Genomic DNA, 20,843 nt, shown 5'->3' on the forward strand with positions numbered 1-20,843 from the left:
TAGTGTGACGACTCCTTTCATTGACTCATCAGTGATGATATTAAAGTGAAACTCCATAGTTCAAGTAAAGAAACAACACCAAGGATGATGTCAAGCAGAAAAATATTTGCTGTACTGGGTATACTTGTTTCATATTGTATTTTTCTTAATTGCTCCTAATGTAAATGGAATATAGCTGACATGTATTTTATCTTATGTTCATAGCATCTCGGTATGATTTTACATTATGGCAAGAATTTGTAGTGAGGCACCTGAGATTTTGCTTTTGTGAGATTTAGACACAACATAAATTTGCAATGCAAACCCAAGCTATTTACAATTGCTGATTTTATAATACCCATGTCGAAATTATACAGAGCCTGCAGGCATATTATAGATAATTGTTAAAGGTTTCTTCGTGACATGCTGCTTCGCTTTTGTATTTGCATCAAAAGCACCCACCTGGGCACCATGCTTTGCGGGCAGCAGTTCTGCAGGCTGCATGGGGAGGATTTGGATTTCAGCCACCTACAGTATCAGGAGCTGATGAACTGAGTATAGAGAACAGCTGTTTGGAGCTCCAGTGATTACACGGTTTGTCTCAGAAGTTGTCTAGCAATAAATCTCTAAGCCCCTTTCACACCGGTGCAACTTGTCATGCATTTTGACAGATCCAAATCACATGACATGGCAATTGAACTGTTCAAATCTGTGCGACTCTGACTTTGCGGTGCTACACGGATTTGAAAAAAGTTCCTGCACTATTTTTTGCAATTTTAGGTGCAACTTGCTCAAACATCTGTGCGTGAAGTTTCACCAATGTCAGCGAAGTCGCACCCAAAGTTGCACTGACCTGCGGCTTTGAAATTGTGTGATTTTAAGTGAAGCCGCACAATTTTAACCCCTTCCCGTCGACCGTACGCAGATCTGCGTACTCGGCATCTGCAGGCATCATCCCGGTACCGTTGTTTAGAGCCGTCGATCGGCTATCTGAGTATAACAACCAATGCGGCTAAAAGCCGCTCGGCTGTTATACCAGAGGAGCAGGAGGGGACATTCCCGCCGCTCTTACCGGGCCTCCCATGCGATCGGGAGGCCCGGTGTCCAATCAGCTGTCTTCGGCGGCTGGGGGCGGGCTGGAACGAAGCTGTGGGCGGCTTTGTTCCAGCCTCCTCAATGTAAACGCGGAAGCGACATCATGACGTCACTTCCCATTTACTCGGCTGCCAATGGTGCCAGTTTTAAAAAAATATACAGTGTTCAGAATCGCCGTTTTCGGCGATCTGAATACTTTGAAGTACAAAGGAGAGATCGGGGGTCTTTTAGACCCCCAATCCCTCCATGAAGAGTACCGGTCACCACCTAGTACTGTCACAAGGGATCCTTGTGACAGCAATAAAAGTAAAAAAAAAAAAAAAAAATTTTTTAAACACAATTTATAAGTATAAAAATAAATAAAATAAATTAAAAAAAAAAAAAATTTTTAAAGCGTCCCCATCCCTGCGAGTTCGCGCAGCGAAGAAAACGCATACGGAAGTCGCGCCCGCATATGTAAACGGTGTTCAAATCACACATGTGAGATATTGCCGCGATCGGCAGAGCGAGAGCGATAATTCTAGACCGCCTCTGTAACTCAAACCTGGTAACCGTAAAAAAAATTTAAAGCGTCGCCTATGGAAATTCATAGGTACCGTAGTTTGTCGCCATTCCACGAGTGCGTGCAATTATAAAGGGTGACATGTTTGGTATCTATTTACTCAGCGTAACATCATCTTTCACATTATACAAAAAAATTGGGGTAACTTTACTGTTTGGATTTTTTAAAATTCATGAACGTGTCTCTTTTCCAAAAATTTGCGTTTAAAACACCGCTGCACAAATACCGTGTGATATAAAATATTGCAACAATCTCCATTTTATTCTCTAGATTCTCTGCAAAAAATATATATATAATGTTTGGGAACGCTTAGTAATTTTCTAGCAAAAAATACAGATTTTAGCTTGTAAACACCGAATTTCAAAAATAGGCTTAGTCATGAAAGGGTTAAAGCTGCATTCAGTGTGAACGGGGCTACTTTTTGGGCTCCAGAACTATCCACACCAAAAATCATGATCTGTACTGATAACTAGTCTGTTTGTCAGATCACGTTTTACCTAGCTTGCTTATATTGACAAAGCCAAAACATTAAATTTGCTTAAAGCCGAGTTCCAGCTGCAAAAAAATTTTTTCTTCAAGTCAGCAGCTACAAACATTGCAGCTGCTGACTTTTAATAAGGACACTTACCTGTCCAGGGAGCCCAGGATGTCGACCCCCCCCAAGGCTGATCCGTCCATCGGATCGGGTGCAGGCGCCGCCATTCCAACGAAGGGAGACTGGCAGTGGAGCCTTCAGTCGCTTGGCGCTTCCTAAATGGCCCCGTCATCTTCTGGGACACACAAAGGTCTCAGAAGGCAGCGGGGGAGAAGCACGTGACGCAATGTGCCTCGGCGGAAATACACTATGTACTTCATAGAAGGTAAGTAAAAAAAAAAAAAAATATCCAAAATCAAGTGGTGGAGGGGTTGTCATTTCTTTAAGATAAAGTTGTAAAAGTGGGTGGAACTCTAACCAGATTTACGTCAGCAGAATGGCACGGGTGGGCAAATGGGCGTACCTTTACGTCCCTCCCTCCCCGTGGGCAGGGAGCGTGATAGCGCTTTTCCAACCCCCCCACCCCCCGTGCTTGCGGCGGTCAGATTCGTTAGAGGTACGATCAGTCCTCAGGTCTTGGCCAATGATTTATGGCCTGGACCTGCTGATTGGTCATAACGAATGAAATCATTCCCCTGCCTGTGTAAGTGTAAACACAAACAGTGGAAGTGATGTCATCTCTCCTCGTGGAGTCTTTTCAATTCCAGTGAGAGGAGAGAGGATGTCTAACAGTGAGTTGCACCAACACTACACTAACACCAGTACACATAGGAACACCTGTCACCCCTGATTGCCCCCCCAGTTAACCCCTTCACTCCCTGTGACTGTGTCACCAATTGCAGTTTTCAGATTTTTCACTGATTACTGCATTGGTGTCATTTGTGACTGTAATACGTGTTAGGGCAGTTAGTCACTAATAGATCTTTTTTCTGATCGCCGTATTTGTGTTACGGGTGAGGCTACTTAGCTAGTTAGTTGATTAGTTTCACCGTCAGGTTTTTATAGCGTCAGGTACCCCCATATATTACCTAATAAAGGTTTTAACCCCCTGATTGCCCCCTAGTTAACTCTTTAACCCCCTGTCACCAGTGAACACCGTATTAGTGTTACGGGTGACACTGGTTAGTTTGTTTTTTTATAGCGTCAGGGCACCCGCTGTATATTACCCAATAAAGGTTTAACCCCCTGATTGCCTGGCGGGTGATATCAGTTAGGTTTTAGCATCAGATAGGGTCTGCATCGCCCCAGGAAGCGTCAAATTAGTGCCAGTAGCACTAACATCCACGCATGCAATATCCCTTAGTAGTATAATATCTGAATGGATCAATATCTGATAAGATCTATACTAGCGTCCCCAGTAGTTTAGGGTTCCCAAAAACGCAGCGTTAGCGGAATCAGCCCAGATACCTGCTAGCACCTGCGTTTAGCCCCTCCGCCCAGCCCACCCAAGTGCAGTATCAATCGATCACTGTCACTTACAAAACACAGCACACATAACTGCAGCGTTCGCAGAGTCAGGCCTGATCCCTGCGGACGCTAACAGTTTTTTTGGTGGGGTTTGAATCAGTCGCTGACAGGAGCTCTTTTTCTGTGAGTCTCGCTAGTGTACCAGTAAATTTAGAGACCAAAATGTCAAATCGAAGGTACACTAGTGAAGAGGCCTACACGTTTCTGAGCATGACAAATAGTGAAGAGGAAGTCACCCATCTGTCAGATTCAGGCTCAGAATATTATGCTGTAGACAGCAGCGGCACCCTGACAGATAGCTCTGATGAAGGAGTTGTGGTCCCTGCCAAGGTTAGGCGTACCCAACCCCATTCTTCTGCTGTTGTTGAGGTGCAAGAACTGCAGGGCTCTCGTATGGAGCAGAGAGCCAGTACTAATAAAGTGTATATAAATAATTATATGTGATCTTGCGCATAACCTCAATAGCTAAAGTAACTGTACAATGACAATATCTAACTAGGAAGAAAAGCTAATGATGAACAATGAATTAAATAAACCACGTGCATATGAGAGCAAAAACAGGTTGATATAGAACTTCACACCGATAACAAAGTGCTACAATGTGCAAAAATATTCCATAAAAAATGCAAAAGTGTTCAAAAAATGGTCAAAGTGTGCGAGTTGCAGCAAGTTTATCAAATAAGTGTGCGAGTTGCAGCAAGTGTATCAAATAAGGTACCAAAGTTCAAAATAAAAATCCAATGTGCAAAAAGTTCAGTTATCTTCACCATCAGATAGAAGAAAACATAGCATGTTGACTGTGGTTCAAATGGTAACGATGTGCTCTCAATGCTCTTACCTTAAGAGCATAAATAAATGCCTTAGTCCATTGCTAGGATGATCACCTCGATGTCGAGCCCAGACTCAGTCAGGATAGGGGATGGGTACTTGATGGAAAAAGTAAATGGTCAGTTTTTTTTGGTAGCGTTTGAATCAGTCGCTGACAGGAGCTCTTTTTCTGTGAGTTTCACTAGTGTACCAGTAAATTTAGAGACCAAAATGTCAAATCAAAGGTACACTAGTGAAGAGGCCTACATATTTCTGAGCATGACAGATAGTGAAGAGGAAGTTGCCCATCTGTCAGATTCAGGCTTAGAATATTATGCTGTAGACAGCAGCGGCACCCTGACAGTTGGCTCTGACGACGGAGTTTTGGTCCCTGCCAAGGTCAGGCGTACCCGTTCCATTCTTCTGCTGTTGTTGAGGTGCTCTCGTATGGAGCAGAGAGCCAGTACTAGTGCTCATCTTTCTGGTGAACTGGCAAGCACCAACGGCCTAGCACGCTCTGGTCGTAGTCATACAAGCACTGCAGTATCACATGGTGATGTGGCGTGTCTCATAAGTGCAGTTCAAGCTGGTGAGGTGGCTAGCACAACTATGGTCCCGCAGCCACCAAGAAGACAAAGACAGGCTCGTTGAGCCCATAGTGCCCTTCCTGCTGCATTTGCCAATCCTAATTGGGAGCCCACCACTTCTGCAGCACCCGTACTTCCCCCATTCACTGACCAACCCGGAATTCAGGTGGAAACAGTTGATTTTATGTCACTTGATTTTTTATTCGCTGTTTTTCACGAAGGATCTCTATAAATCTATTGTGGACCAAAGCCATTTTTATGCTGGTCAATTCATCGCCGTTAATCCCCATTTGACCCTTGCCAGAGAATGGAAACCTATTACGGTTTCTGAATTTAAGACCTTTCTGGGCCTATCCCTCCTCATGAGCATAACTAAAAAGAGTGAGTTGCGGTCATATTGGTCCACTGACCCAGTTCACCATATGCCCATGTTCTCTGCCTCCATGGCCAGGGCACGATACGAGCAGATCTTGCGGTTCATGCACTTCAATGATAATAAACTCTGTCGTCCTCGGGATGACCCTGGATACGATCGCTCTACAAAATTCGGCCCCTCGTAAATCACTTCAACCAACAGTTTGCAGCCTTGTTTACTCCCGATCAAGTTGTCTGCATTGATGAGTCCCTGATTAAGTTTTCTGGCCTAAGACAGGTATTTGCACCCACTTCAGGCATAGACTCCCATGGGAGTCTGTGCCTCTTCCTGTCCCTCCGCGCTGTCTCCTGGGAAACACACAGCTCCCAGGAGATAGCATGCGCAGTAGGGAACCGGGAAATGAAGCCCCAACGCTTCACTTCCTGATTCCCTCACCTAGGATGGCGGCGGCGGCGCCTGCCGACATCGCTGGACCCTGGGACAGGTAAGTGTCCATTTATTAAAAGTCAGCAGCTGCAGTATTTGTAGCTGCTGGCTTTTAACCACTTGCCGACCGCCTCACGCATATATACGTGAGCAGAATGGCACGGGCAGGCAAAATCACGTACCCATACGTGATTGCCTTCCCGCGGGCGGGGGGTCCGATCGGACCCCCCCCGGTGCCAGCGGCGGTCGGCATTTGGCTAGGAGCGATGAGAGACGAGGGGGAGACCATCCGATCGTGGCCCCCCCCTCGCGATCGCTCCCAGCCAATGAGGAACATCCCCTGCCTGTGTATAGTACACACAGGCAGAGGATGTGATGTCATCTCTCCTCGGCTCGGCAGTTTCCGTTCTAGCGCCGAGGAGAGAAGACATGTAAGTGCACCGACACACACACACACACACAGTAGAACATGCCAGGCACACAAAACACCCCCGATCGCCCGCCGATCCCCCCCCAATCACCCCTCCCCCCTCCCTGTAACACTGACACCAAGCAGTATTTTATTTTATTTTTTTTCTGATTACTGCAGGGTGTCAGTTAGTGACAGTTACTGTGGTAGGACAGTGAGTGTTACCCCCCTTTAGGTCTAGGGTACCCCCCTAACCCCCCCTAATAAAGTTTTAACCCCTTGATCACCCCCTGTCACCAGTGTCACTAAGCGATCATTTTTCTGATCGCTGTATTAGTGTCGCTGGTGACGCTAGTTAGGAACGTAAATATTTAGGTTCGCCGTCAGCATTTTATAGCGACAGGGACCCCCATATACTATCTAATAAATGTTTTAACCCCTTGATTGCCCCCTAGTTAACCCTTTCACCACTGATCACCGTATAACCGTTACGGGTGACGCTGGTTAGTTGGTTTATTTTTCATAGTGTCAGGGCACCCGCTGTTTATTACCGAATAAAGGTTTAGCCCCCTGATCGCCCGGCGGTGATATGCGTCGCCCCAGGCAGCGTCAGATTAGCGCCAGTACCGCTAACACCCACGCACGCAGCATACGCCTCCCTTAGTGGTATAGTATCTGAACGGATCAATATCTGATCCGATCAGATCTATACTAGCGTCCCCAGCAGTTTAGGGTTCCCAAAAACGCAGTGTTAGCGGGATCAGCCCAGATACCCGCTAGCACCTGCGTTTTGCCCCTCCGCCCGGCCCAGCCCAGCCCACCCAAGTGCAGTATCGATCGATCACTGTCGCTTACAAAACGCTAAACGCATAACTGCAGCGTTCGCAGAGTCAGGCCTGATCCCTGCGATCGCTAACAGTTTTTTTGGTAGCGTTTTGGTGAACTGGCAAGCACCAGCCCCAGGCAGCGTCAGGTTAGCGCCAGTACCGCTAACACCCACGCACGCACCGTACACCTCCCTTAGTGGTATAGTATCTGATCAGATCAATACCTGATCCAATCAGATCTATACTAGCGTCCCCAGCAGTTTAGGGTTCCCAAAAACGCAGTGTTAGTGGGATCAGCCCAGATACCTGCTAGGACCTGCGTTTTACCCCTCCGCCCAGCCCGGCCCACCCAAGTGCAGTATCGATCGATCACTGTCACTTACAAAACACTAAACGCATAACTGCAGCGTTCGCAGAGTCAGGCCTGATCCCTGCGATCGCTAACAGTTTTTTTGGTAGCGTTTTGGTGAACTGGCAAGCACCAGTGGCCTAGTACACACCGGTCATAGTCAAACCAGCACTGCAGTAACACTTGGTGACGTGGCGAGTCCCATAAATGCAGTTCAAGCTGGTGAGGTGGCAAGCACAAGTAGTGTCCCGCTGCCACCAAAAAGACGAACACAGGCCCGTCGTGCCCATAATGCCCTTCCTGCTGCATTCGCCAATCCTAATTGGGAACCCACCACTTCTGCAGCGCCCGTACTTCCCCCATTCACATCCCCAACCAAATGCAGTCGGCTGCATGAGAGGCATTTTCTTTATGTCCTCCCGAGTACCCCTACCCAACGAACCCTCCAAAAAGATGTTGTGTCTGCAGCAAGCGAGGATATAGGCGTGACACCCGTTATTATTGTCCCTCCTGTCCTGACAATCCTGGTCTTTGCATTGGTGAATGTTTTGAATGCTACCATTCACTAGTTGAGTATTAGCGTAGGGTACAGCATTGCACAGGCTAGGCAAACTTTCACAGCGTCTCCCAAGATGCCATCGCATTTTGAGAGACCCGAACCTGGAACCGGTTACAGTTATAAAAGTTAGTTACAAAAAAAAGTGTAAAAAAAACAAAAACAAAAAAAAAAAACACATACAAAAATATAAAAGAAAAAAAATTAGTTGTCGTTTTATTGTTCTCTCTATTCTCTCTCTATTGTTCTGCTCTTTTTTTACTGTATTCTATTCTGCAATGTTTTATTGTTATTATGTTTTATCATGTTTGTTTTTCAGGTCTGCAATTTTTTATACTTTACCGTTTACTGTGCTTTATTGTTAACCATTTTTTTGTCTTCAGGTACGCCATTCACGACTTTGAGTGGTTATACCAGAATGATGCCTGCAGGTTTAGGTATCATCTTGGTATCATTCTTTTCAGCCAGCGGTCGGCTTTCATATAAAAGCAATCCTAGTGGCTAATTAGCCTCTAGACTGCTTTTACAAGCAGTGGGAGGGAATGCCCCCCCCCCCCACCGTCTTCCGTGTTTTTCTCTGGCTCTCCTGTCTCAACAGGGAACCTGAGAATGCAGCCGGTGATTCAGCCAGCTGACCATAGAGCTGATCAGAGACCAGAGTGGCTCCAAACATCTCTATGGCCTAAGAAACCGGAAGCTACGAGCATTTTATGACTTAGATTTTGCCGGATGTAAACAGCGCCATTGGGAAATTGGGAAAGCATTTTATCACACCGATCTTGGTGTGGTCAGATGCTTTGAGGGCAGAGGAGAGATCTAGGGTCTAATAGACCCCATTTTTTTCAAAAAAGAGTACCTGTCACCACCTATTGCTATGATAGGGGATATTTACATTCCCTGAGATAACAATAAAAATGATTTAAAAAAAAAAAATATGAAAGGAACAGTTTAAAAATAAGATAAAAAAGCAAAAAAATAATAAAGAAAAAAAAAAAAAAGCACCTCTGTCCCCCCTGCTTTCGCGCTAAGGCGAACGCAAGCGTCGGTCTGGCGTCAAATGTAAACAGCAATTGCACCATGCATGTGAGGTATCACCGCGAAGGTCAGATCGAGGGCAGTAATTTTAGCAGTAGACCTCCTCTGTAAATCTAAAGTGGTAACCTGTAAAGGCTTTTAAAGGCTTTTAAAAATGTATTTAGTTTGTCGCCACTGCACGTTTGTGCGCAATTTTAAAGCATGTCATGTTTGGTATCCATGTACTCGGCCTAAGATCATCTTTTTTATTTCATCAAACATTTGGGCAATATAGTGTGTTTTAGTGCATTAAAATTTAAAAAAGTGTGTTTTTTCCCCAAAAAATGCGTTTGAAAAATCGCTGCGCAAATACTGTGTGAAAAAAAAAAAATGAAACACCCACCATTTTAATCTGTAGGGCATTTGCTTTAAAAAAATATATAATGTGTGGGGGTTCAAAGTAATTTTCTTGCAAAAAAAAATTATTATTTCATGTAATCAAAAAGTGTCAGAAAGGGCTTTGTATTCAAGTGGTTAGAAGAGTGGGTTATGTGTGACATAAGCTTCTAAATGTTGTGCATAAAATGCCAGGACAGTTCAAAACCCCCCCAAATGACCCCATTTTGGAAAGTAGACACTCCAAGCTATTTGCTGAGAGGCATGTCGAGTCCATGGAATATTTTATATTGTGACACAAGTTGCGGGAAAGAGACAATATTTTTTTTTTTTTTTTTTTTTTTTTTTTTTGTTTTTTGCACAAAGTTGTCACTAAATGATATATTGCTCAAACATGCCATGGGAATATGTAAAATTACACCCCAAAATACATTCTGTTGCTTCTCCTGAGTACGGGGATACCACATGGGACTTTTTGGGAGCCTAGCCGCGCACGGGACCCCGAAAACCAAGCACCGCCTTCAGGCTTTCTAAGGGCGTAAATTTTTGATTTCACTCTTCACTGCCTATCACAGTTTCGGAGGCCATGGAATGCCCAGGTGGCAAAAAAACCCCCAAATGACCCCATTTTGGAAAGTAGACACCCCAAGCTATTTGCTGAGAGGTATAGCGAGTATTTTGCAGACCTCACTTTTTGTCACAAAGTTTTAAAAATTGAAAAAAGAAAAAAAAAAAAGTTTTTTCTTGTCTTTCTTTATTTTCAAAAACAAATGAGAGCTGCAAAATACTCACCATGCCTCTCAGCAAATAGCTTGGGGTGTCTACTTTCCAAAATGGGGTCATTTGGGGGGGGGGGTTGTGCCACCTGGGCATTCCATGGCCTCCGAAACTGTGATAGGCAGTGAAGAGTGAAATCAAAAATTCACGCCCTTAGAAATCCTGAAGGCGGTGATTGGTTTTCGGGGCCCCGTACGCGGCTAGGCTCCTAAAAAGTCCCACACATGTGGTATCCCCATACTCAGGAGAAGCAGCTAAATGTATTTTGGGGTGCAATTCCAAATATGCCCATGGCCTGTGTGAGCAATATATCATTAAGTGACAACTTTGTGCAAAAAAAAAAAAATGTGTCACTTTCCCGCAACTTGTGTCAAAATATAAAACATTCTATGGACTCAACATGCCTCAAAGCAAATAGCTTGGGGTGTCTACTTTCCAAAATGGGGTCATTTGGGGGGGGTTTATGCCATCTGGGCATTTTATGGCATTCAAAACTGTGATAGGTAGTGAGGAGTAAAATCAAAAAATGTACGCCCTTAGAAATCCTGAAGGCAGTGATTGGTTTTCGGGGCCCCGTACGCGGTTAGGCTCCCAAAAAGTCCCACACATGTGGTATCCACATACTCAGGAGAAGCAGCTAAATGTATTTTGGGGTGCAATTCCACATATGCCCATGGCCTGTGTGAGCAATATATCATTTAGTGACAACTTTTTGTAATTTTTTTTTTTTGTCATTATTCAATCACTTGGGACAAAAAAAATTAATATTCAATGGGCTCAACATGCCTCTCAGCAATTTCCTTGGGGTGTCTACTTTCCAAAATGGGGTCATTTGTGGGGGTTTTGTACTGCCCTTCCATTTTAGCACCTCAAGAAACGACATAGGCAGTCATAAATTAAAGGCTGTGTAAATTCCAGAAAATGTACCCTAGTTTGTAGGCGCTATAACTTTTGCGCAAACCAATAAATATACACTTATTGACATTTTTTTTACCAAAGACATGTGGCCGAATACATTTTGGCCTAAATGTATGACTAAAATTGAGTTTATTGGATTTTTTTTAGAACAAAAAGTAGAAAATATCAATTTTTTTCAAAATTTTCGGTCTTTTTCCGTGTATAGCGCATAAAAAAAAAACGGCAGAGGTGATCAAATACCATCAAAAGAAAGCTCTATTTGTGGGAAGAAAAGGACGCAAATTTCGTTTGGGTACAGCATTGCATGACCGCGCAATTAGCAGTTAAAGCGACGCAGTGCCAAATTGTAAAAAGTGCTCTGGTCAGGAAGGGGGTAAATCCTTCCGGGGCTGAAGTGGTTAATATTTTTTTTTTTTTTGGCGGTTTAGGTGGACCCCGCTTTAAAAAGCAGCCTTTAGTTCAGTTATGTAGTAATTCTCATGTTTGTATTTCAGCTATATATTTTACTTTTGGCTGGAGTTGTGCTTTAGTGTCTTTACATTTTCTTTTGTTTGTTCTGAATACACTTGATCTGCTTTGCTACCCCCTGGTGTCCAGAGGAACAACTACTCGCCAACAATGCTCCCTTTATAGCTGAAAAGGTATTTGTGAAAGTGCTAAAGCTACCATAGCTGTGCAGAGATCATTAATGCCTTATAATATTGTATGCCAGTTCATTTTCTAGCCTTAAATGTTATCAGTAAATGCAACACTGCATATAGAAAAAACCTTTCTGTGCCCTGTTCTTTTTATGCAGGTTCTACAGCAAGGATATTTACCTCCACACAAGTAAATAACAGGCAAGCAGAGACTGTCTTGGTTGCTGATACCTGTGCATTAAAAGTGTCTCCAGTTCCCTGTAAGTATGCAACAGCATATCAAATTTCAGTGTGTCATGTAAAGGTCTTTAAAACTTTTTACGGTTATCTTAGCCTTTCGGAGAGTTAGTGTACCTTTTCAAAATGAAAAAAAAAAAGTAGTGCTGTGAACATCAGAATAGCAAATTTGCTAAATAAAGTCCCTTAAGTGTGTCCAATAAATCTTTTTTTCTTTTTTTTTTTTTTTTTTTTTTTTAAATATATAACACTCAGTGCTTGTATGTGCTTACTTCACCTGAGCGGGCTTACTGTTTCTAACAGCATGTCAAACAACAAGTCCTGCACTCTTAACCCCTGCGGTGCTGCACACTGATAATGCTCCTCCCGCTGATCATACCGACAAGCTGCTCCTTAATGCGGTGTGCTGACAGCTTTCCTCCATAGATAGAGCACTGTTCTTGGCTTTTCCTTGCTAACACTGCCCTGTCCTGATCCTGTCTGACATACTAAGGCACACTGCATGATGGGCACTGGTAGGCTGCTGGGTACTGGTGAGGCACAGGCAGGCTGCATTCAAAAGAACCTGGTGAGGCTGCATTGATCTGTACCACGTCCCCAGTCTCTGACCATCTCCTGTACCACGTCTGCAGTCTCTGACCATCTCCTGTACCACGTCTGCAGTCTCTGACCATCTCCTGTACCACGTCTGCAGTCTCTGACCATCTCCTGTACCACGTCTGCAGTCTCTGACCATCTCCTGTACTATGTCTGCAGTCTCTGACCATCTCCTGTACCACGTCTGCAGTCTCTGACCATCTCCTGTAGTGTGTCTGCAGTCTCTGACCATCTCCTGTACCACGTCTGCAGTCTCTGACCATCTCCTGTACCACGTCTGCAGTCTCTTACCATCTCCTGTACCACGTCTGCAGTCTCTTACCATCTCCTGTACCACGTCTGCAGTCTCTTACCATCTCCTGTACCACGTCTGCAGTCTCTGACCATCTCCTGTACCACGTCTGCAGTCTCTGACCATCTCCTGTAGTGTGTCTGCCGTCTCTGACCATCTCCTGTACCACGTCTGCCGTCTCTGACCATCTCCTGTACCACGTCTGCCGTCTCTGACCATCTCCTGTACCACGTCTGCAGTCTCTTACCATCTCCTGTACCACGTCTGCAGTCTCTGACCATCTCCTGTACCACGTCTGCAGTCTCTTACCATCTCCTGTACCACGTCTGCAGTCTCTTACCATCTCCTGTACCACATCTGCAGTCTCTGACCATCTCCTGTACCACGTCTGCAGTCTCTGACCATCTCCTGTAGTGTGTCTGCAGTCTCTGACCATCTCCTGTACTATGTCTGCAGTCTCTGACCATCTCCTGTACCACGTCTGCAGTCTCTGACCATCTCCTGTACCACGTCTGCAGTCTCTTACCATCTCCTGTACCACGTCTGCAGTCTCTTACCATCTCCTGTACCACGTCTGCAGTCTCTGACCATCTCCTGTAGTGTGTCTGCAGTCTCTGACCATCGCCTGTAGTGTGTCTGCAGGCTCTGACCATCGCCTGTACCACGTCTGCAGTCTCTGACCATCTCCTGTACCACATCTGCAGTCTCTGACCATCTCCTGTATAAAAATATTTTTTTAAAAACGGTCATTTTCAATATCGGTTTCGGTTTTCGGCCTAGTGTATTTTTCATTTTCGGTATCGGTTTCGGCACCAAAAAAAACATTCAGTGCACCCCTAGGTCTAAGGAAATTAGATAGGCTGCCAGTACATCAGGATTGATCAATTTTTATATATATATATATATATATATATATATATATATATATATATATATATATATATATATATATATATATATATATATATATATACCATAGTTTGTAGAAACTATAACTTTATCATTCAAGTTTTTTATTATCATCATTGAAAAATTATTACAGTATAATCATCATGAAAAAATCATTACAATATAATTCACAGTGAATTCAAAATATGTGATCACAGTCTATTGGTTATCTTATTACTGTGGTAAACAGAACTAACAATATAGAGAAATAAAATATAAAATAATATAATATAAACTCTTGACTTTGACTATATCCATTCAATTTCAAATCGTACACCTGCGTATTTTAAGATATGCTAAAGCCTTACTTCGACATCCCAAAAGGGATTACACTGTGTCCAAGGAGGGGTGAGGATTCTCCCTCTTATTATCCATTTTTTCTCTTATAAACTTCTATTTGAGAGAAGAGAGGAGATATTATTGACAGCCTGTGATATCCAGCTCAAAGATTATTACGGAATTTAACAGGGGTACAATATAATGTTCCCATTATACTAGATCAAAGTCTAACATCCTGACCCTAGTATGAAAAATTAGTATATATATAAACCTGAGAATTTAACTGTAACTTTAAGGAAAAATTATACTGTTCCTAAAACAGAAAAAGAATATATTTTAAAGGGTAAAGACTAGGGGAGAAGAAAAAAAGATAAAGGAATAGTACAGAAAAAGAGTATAGAATGCCTGTCTGTCCGATGTGAAAGTAAAAAATTAGCGATTCCTGTTGCTACCTATGTCCGGTATCAGAGAAATTCCCATAAACCGAGCCCAGGGTTCCCAAGTGGCTTCAAATTGTGTGGTCTTGTCCAATAAGGAACTGACCATTTTTTCTAGTTCCATTATCCATGAATTCTTTCTTTTCATGGCCAATAGAGATACCGAAGACTTCTTCCATGCTTTGGCAATAGTCAATTTGGCTCCTGTCAATATAAACAGAATCAATTTACAGGTGATTTTAGGGGCATGCGGCAAGAATCCATTCAGCAAGGCAATCGCTGGTGTTTGAGAGATAGCACAACCTGTAATCTTTCGTATGATGTGGAAGACCCTATTCCAAAATCCTCGGATTCTGGGACATTCCCACCATATGTGAATCATAGAACCCATTCCCTGACAGCCTCTAAAGCATAAAGGTGAAGTGGAAGGGAACATTGCTGTCAATCTTGTGGGAACCAAGTACCATCTCGTGAATATTTAAAATTTGTATTATTTTTATATTAGCTTTGATGAGTGAAGTATTGTATAAACCTTTAATCGAGGGAGAATAGTTGTCATACCAGTCTTCCAGATCCCATTCAGTCTGAAGGTCTTTCTCCCAGGCCAACATGTATGGTAATTTTACAGAATTAGAAGCAAGTGAAGCATAGATCACAGAAATCCTCCCCTTCCGCTCCATGGCTTGTGCACACCAACCTTCATATGCCGTAAATCTTAGAGGATTAGGTTTAGTTTTCCATAAAGAGTGAACAAAGCTTGAGATCTGGTAAAATCTAGACTTTTCTGTAGAGGGAAGATCTAGTTCATCTATGAAATGTTTAAGGGGTAGTGGGCCCGTGCAAGAAAAAAATTGACCATTCCCTTGTCCCTCCACCACTTGAAGGTCTCAACATCAATGCCATGTCGAAATAGAGGATTTTGGAACAGATGAGCTAATGGTTGTATTTCCGAAACCAGGGAAGGAAGCTTCCTAAGGGAATACCACAAAGTAAGGGATTGTGAAAGGGTTGGTGACAGGATTGGAGGTCTGTTCCTGGGAGGACACCATAATAAATATTCCATGGGGAATGTAGGAGCTGCTTGGCTTTCTATTTATATCCAATCTGGTCGCTCAGTTTTAAGGTATATAACGGACAATTGCTGCTTGATAGTACCATAGGAGGTTTGGAAGATCCAACCCATCTTGCTTAGGGAGATTAAATAAGTTATGGTTTGATAAACGTGAACCTTTCTTGTTCCATATAAATTTATTAAGTTTACCTTGAAATGTTTTTAGATGGTCCCTTCTAATCGGGATAGGAAGGGATCGAAACAAATACAAAAGTCTAGGCAATAAGGTCATCTTGACCGAATCAATTCTACCAATCCAGGCAATATTGTGTGACTCCCAATTCTTCCAGTTTTCGATACATTGGGGGGTAATTTGCTTGGTACAGATTTTCAATCTTGGGAGTTATATTAAGTCCCAAATATTTAATTGATGAATTACTCCAGCTAGATTCTATGTTTCCTGTAATTGGGAGATCATAGAGCTTGGGAGGGACACATTGAGAGCCTGAGATTTAGACATATTCACTCCTGAAATTGACGCAAATTCATTGAGCAATGAACATATCTCGGGTAAGGAGGAATTTCGGGAGGATAAAAATAGCAGAAGATCATAAGCGAACAGTGCGCATTTATGATTATTTCAGCCACACTGAATCCCCCTGATATTTGGATTACTACGAATGGCTATCGCCAAGGATTCAATCATAGCGAATATCAGGGGCGAGAGGGGGCAGCCCTGACGCGTGCCCCTGCCAATCTTAATTGGGTTAGAGAACAGTCCCTGAAGTCTGACTCTGGCTACTGGTGTTGAATATAAGGCTTCCAAGATTCCTAAAATATTTGGACCAAATCCCCATCTTCTAAGGACTGCAAAGAGATATGTCCATGAAACTGAATCGAAGGCCTTCTGAAGGTCCAACGATAATAGCATTCCTTCTTGTTTATGACCTCCCTCCCATTCCGATTGCATTATTGATGTAAGATCAACCGCCCTTCGCACTTGATCAGGACCCTGTCTACCAGGGATAAACCCCATCTGATCTTTATCAATATATAGTCCTATAAATGATGCCAATCGGTTTGCTAATATTTTGGTCAATATTTTAAGGTCATTATTAGAGAGATAGGTCTATAGTTCTCTATTTGGCTGGTGTCTTTATCTGGTTTTGGGATTACAGATATATACGCCATATTGAGTTGATTACCTATCCAAGTGCCCTTAGTCATGGAGTTGAAAAATCTAGTGAGTTTAGGGGTTTAGAAGATCAGAAAAAGTTTTATAATAAGGGGAAGAGAAGCCATCAGGCCCTGGCGCTGTACCACCCTTTAAGGCTTTTATAACTTCTGACACCTCCTCAATGGATATGGGAGCATCCATTTCTGCTTTATGAGTAGTCGTCAGTGTTGGAAGATGTAATTTGTCTAGGAACTCGTCTATTTTAGTGGGGTTAGAATTTATCTCTGCCTTATATAACTCAGCATAAAAGTCCTGGAATGCCTTCATTATGCGCTGAGAAACTATAACTTTAACACAAACCATTGTATTTTGGCCTAAATTTATGAAGAAAGTTTGATCTTATTGTGTGTTTTATAACTGAAAGTAGAAAATACCGTCTTTTTTTTTTTTTTTTTTTTTTCTTTTTTATATAGGAAAAAAAAGTGCCACACACAAAATAGATTATCCAAAAAACAGTGTACCATAAATATTTGTGAAGGAATACAAAGGAGGCACTATAATTTAAAAACTGTCCATATCTGGGACCTTTTTGAGGATGTATGGACTTTTTGTTTTTGCACAAAATAGATCGACACTGTTTAATAAATAGAAAATCACTTTAATTTGAATCGCAAAACATCGTTTATAGACTGGTTTAGACATGAAGAATTATTTGTGGTACACGGTCTTTTGGATAATATTTATTCACTTTCACTCATTGTACTATGTATCTTATAATAAGATAATAATCTTATAATTGAAATAACCACACACATATATGATAACATTTCTTAACTTTGTTAAACCTATTGAGCTAACAGAGCAAACATTCTTGCTAATTTTCAGTATGGTTTTATTTTAAACAGCCAAACATGAAGTTGCCGATTTTACATCAGAGAAACCACTCTTCAACTTGGCAGCTGTTGTTGCCGAAACAATTGGTCTCGAGGAATCTGTAAGTGAATAACTGAATAATTATCTTATTTCTGCAGCCACAATGTCATTTACTGGCATTGCTTAAGGCTATCTCCAGTACAGGCATACTGGAAATATTTTAGATGGAACCTGCTGTTCTTTATTTAGCATACTTATGCTGGAAACCCCCTTCTGATTTGAATAGTTTTATTTTAAAGCTGAGCACTGGATGCATCAACAAAGGTATGAATGTATAGGTTATGCTCCAGTGAAACCTAAAAAACGTGTGTGAGATTTCTTTTGAAAATCTCTAATTTACTAATAATGTGCCTACAAAATGACTCCTAAACAGCCCTCCGGCCGCAGCATAATGCAACCATGGATCACAATGGGATTAAGTGCTGCATATACGAAACGGTGATAGTTCTAAGGAATTACCAAGCATGTTACAATCTGACTGTAGTGCAGGGACCTGCTTGATTGGATACATACTAAACGAATAGTTCAGGAAGGTCCTTATATTACATGACTATGTTAAATCTAAAGGAGATTTTACAAGGATTATACAGTCAAATTGTAAAGCGTATGGTGAGCTTTACACATGCACGTATTTTAGCAGGCATGCACTTATGGCCAGAACTACACAAAAGTGAAAAGGTATTTGCTCTTTTTTGTCACACTTAAACTCGGATTGACAAACAAATTTTAATTCACAAAAATAACCAGAGTAAATACAAAATACATTTTTTAAATGATTTCATTTATTAAGGGAAAAAAGCTGACCAAACCTGCCTGGCCCTATGTGAAAAAGTAATTGCCCCGCCCCTCTTGCTAAATCATGAATGAACTATGATTAACCACTTTTTCTTTCTCGAACATCACGGGACACAGAGCCACAGTAATTACTGATGGGTTATATAGGTATCACTGGTGATTGGACACTGGCACACCCTATCAGGAAGTTCAACCCCCTATATAATCCCTCCCCCTTGCAGGGATACCTCAGTTTTTACGCCAGTGTCTTAGGTGATGGACGTGTAAAGATGTCCTGTGCTGAGCTCCAAAGGGAATATCCTAAGATCCTATACTGGGGCAAGCCAGGCGAACCGGATCCATTCAAAGTGTTTTTTCATGGCCGAATTGAATGGTACCCGGGCCTCGTGTCCGAAGAAACGAGGTTTTACCCGTAATGCTTCTCTTTTTAGAGAGCTGGACCCCGCAGATCAGAAAATGGCTTTAAACTTCCTAATTTCTGGCGAGGTGCTTTACGGTCCCAGAACTGTTGGATCCCCCTATTCGTAGGGGGCCCCAGTCTCTGACGGTTTTTTCAAACGGAGCCCACCGTGAGAGGTGAAGATTGGGTCTGTGTAAACAGCACCCTGCAGCTGGATAAGGTAAGAGGAGATTCCACAGAATTTTTGAGTTCTAGTGGCTTTTCTCCTTTAAGGTAAATGCATGCTATGCCTATTGTGACCACCGGGGGCTGCCAAGAGCACAAACCTGCACATGCTGACTGTCTGTCTCAGGTGTTGTAATCGCTGTTTATGTCCCAGCGTCTCAAGCAGGCTGCAAACAGGTAAGGTGGAAGGGGGGATTTCTCATGTTTGAATGTTCCCCCCCAGGCTAGAGAGGGGCCACAGGGGTCTAGAAAGTGGTTATACCACCCGGGCTCTGCGGCCTAATGGCCACCATCTCTGAAGATAGCCGTTCAGGCAGATCTTGTTACCAGCCTCCCTCCTTCCCCCCCCCCATCCCCAGCCTTTCTCCAGAAGCATGACAGGAGAGTCGGCAGTGCGGGAAGCGCTCGTTTTTTTCAAAACTCGAGGGGGGGGGCGGTAGAGGAGGGGGCGGGACGTCAGCACAGAGTGCTTAGACTCCCACTCAGGCCAGCTGCAGCCTATTAAAGGCACTCTGTACAGGTGCACTCAGCCTTCTGAGAGACACAGAGCTGACGGTCGCATGTAAGGTGGGACACAGGCATTCTCCTAGGCAGCATTTACTGAAGTAACACCAGACTGAGCATTGGGTAGTAAGGCTTTTAGCCAGACTAAATCGCTCAGCGGGCAGTGTTCATTTGTATACCTCACACCTTGTTGCTTTGCACTATGAGTAGAAGAGGTTCAAGCACCCCAGGAACCAGAGACACTAGGGGATCTCGTTCAGGTTCTGAGGGCCCCCTGTCGGCAGCATCCTCCCCCCCTAAAGATGGGTCAGGGACGGCTAGCCGGGGAGAGCCATCGGGGTCAGGGGCTACACCTGCCTCTGGCACTTCAGCCCCTGTATATATTACACAAGAGGTTTTTTCCTCAACCATTAATGGTCTAGAGGAAAGATTAATGGCCGTGATTACGTCTTCACTCAGTGGAAGAAAACGCACTAGGCTTTCCTCTGTTCCCCAAGACCCTCAGACAGAGGAGCTCTGGGATAAAGGAGATGAATCCCTTTCAGAGGATCGGGATGGGACGGATGATTCCTCTTCGGGGGAATCAGGTGGAGAGGGACCCTCTGCGACTTCTCAAGAGGAGAAAGTCTTAGTGCAGATCCTCACTGGATTGGTCCGCCACATTTAAGTTGCCCATACCTGAAACTGCTAAAGAATCCTCTTCTGCTTTGGGGTCACTGAAACCTTTCCAAGCAGCACATGCTTTTCCTGTTCATACTTTACTTGAAAAGCTCATTTATTCTGAGTTGGTTCACCCAGACAAATGTTTTTTTCCGCCGAGAAAGTTTTCAACACTTTATCCGATGGAAGAAAAGTTTATTAAAATGTGGGGAATACCGGCTATTGATGCCGCCATTTCCTCCGTAAATAATAGTCTGACTTGTCCTGTAGACAATGCTCAGATGCTCAGGGATCCTGTAGAAAAAAGGATGGAATCCCTATTGAAGGATGTTTTCTCCTTAGCAGGATCAGTGGCCCAACCTGCAGTAGCAGCGATTGGAGTCTGTCAATACTTAAGAGACCATGTTAAGCAGGTCATCAAAGTATTACCTGAACAGCAGGCCCAGGGGTTTGCTAACCTTCCAGTGGCCTTATGCTTTGTGGTTGACGCCATTAGAGATTCTATCGTGCAAACCTCCCGTCTTTCACTGGGGTTGTTGCATATACGTAGAATCCTATGGTTGAAAGATTGGTCAGCCGAAGCACCATGT

The 20,843-nt window shown here is 43.2% G+C and overlaps 1 protein-coding gene across 9 annotated transcripts in view; it reads left to right on the forward strand.

Annotated features, from left to right (window-relative positions):
• RBBP8 (RB binding protein 8, endonuclease) overlaps window positions 1-20,843 on the forward strand; it is a 127,085-nt gene that overhangs the window by 60,688 nt on the left and 45,554 nt on the right. For all 9 annotated transcript variants that reach the window (XM_073631466.1, XM_073631465.1, XM_073631467.1 and 6 more), the window contains 2 exons: window positions 11,877-11,978; window positions 17,642-17,730. In XM_073631466.1, coding sequence (XP_073487567.1) covers window positions 11,877-11,978; window positions 17,642-17,730 — 191 coding nt within the window. The remainder of the gene's footprint in view (window positions 1-11,876; window positions 11,979-17,641; window positions 17,731-20,843) is intronic.

Source organism: Aquarana catesbeiana, linkage group LG05 (assembly GCF_042186555.1).
Source record: "Aquarana catesbeiana isolate 2022-GZ linkage group LG05, ASM4218655v1, whole genome shotgun sequence".
Taxonomy (NCBI): domain Eukaryota; kingdom Metazoa; phylum Chordata; class Amphibia; order Anura; family Ranidae; genus Aquarana; species Aquarana catesbeiana.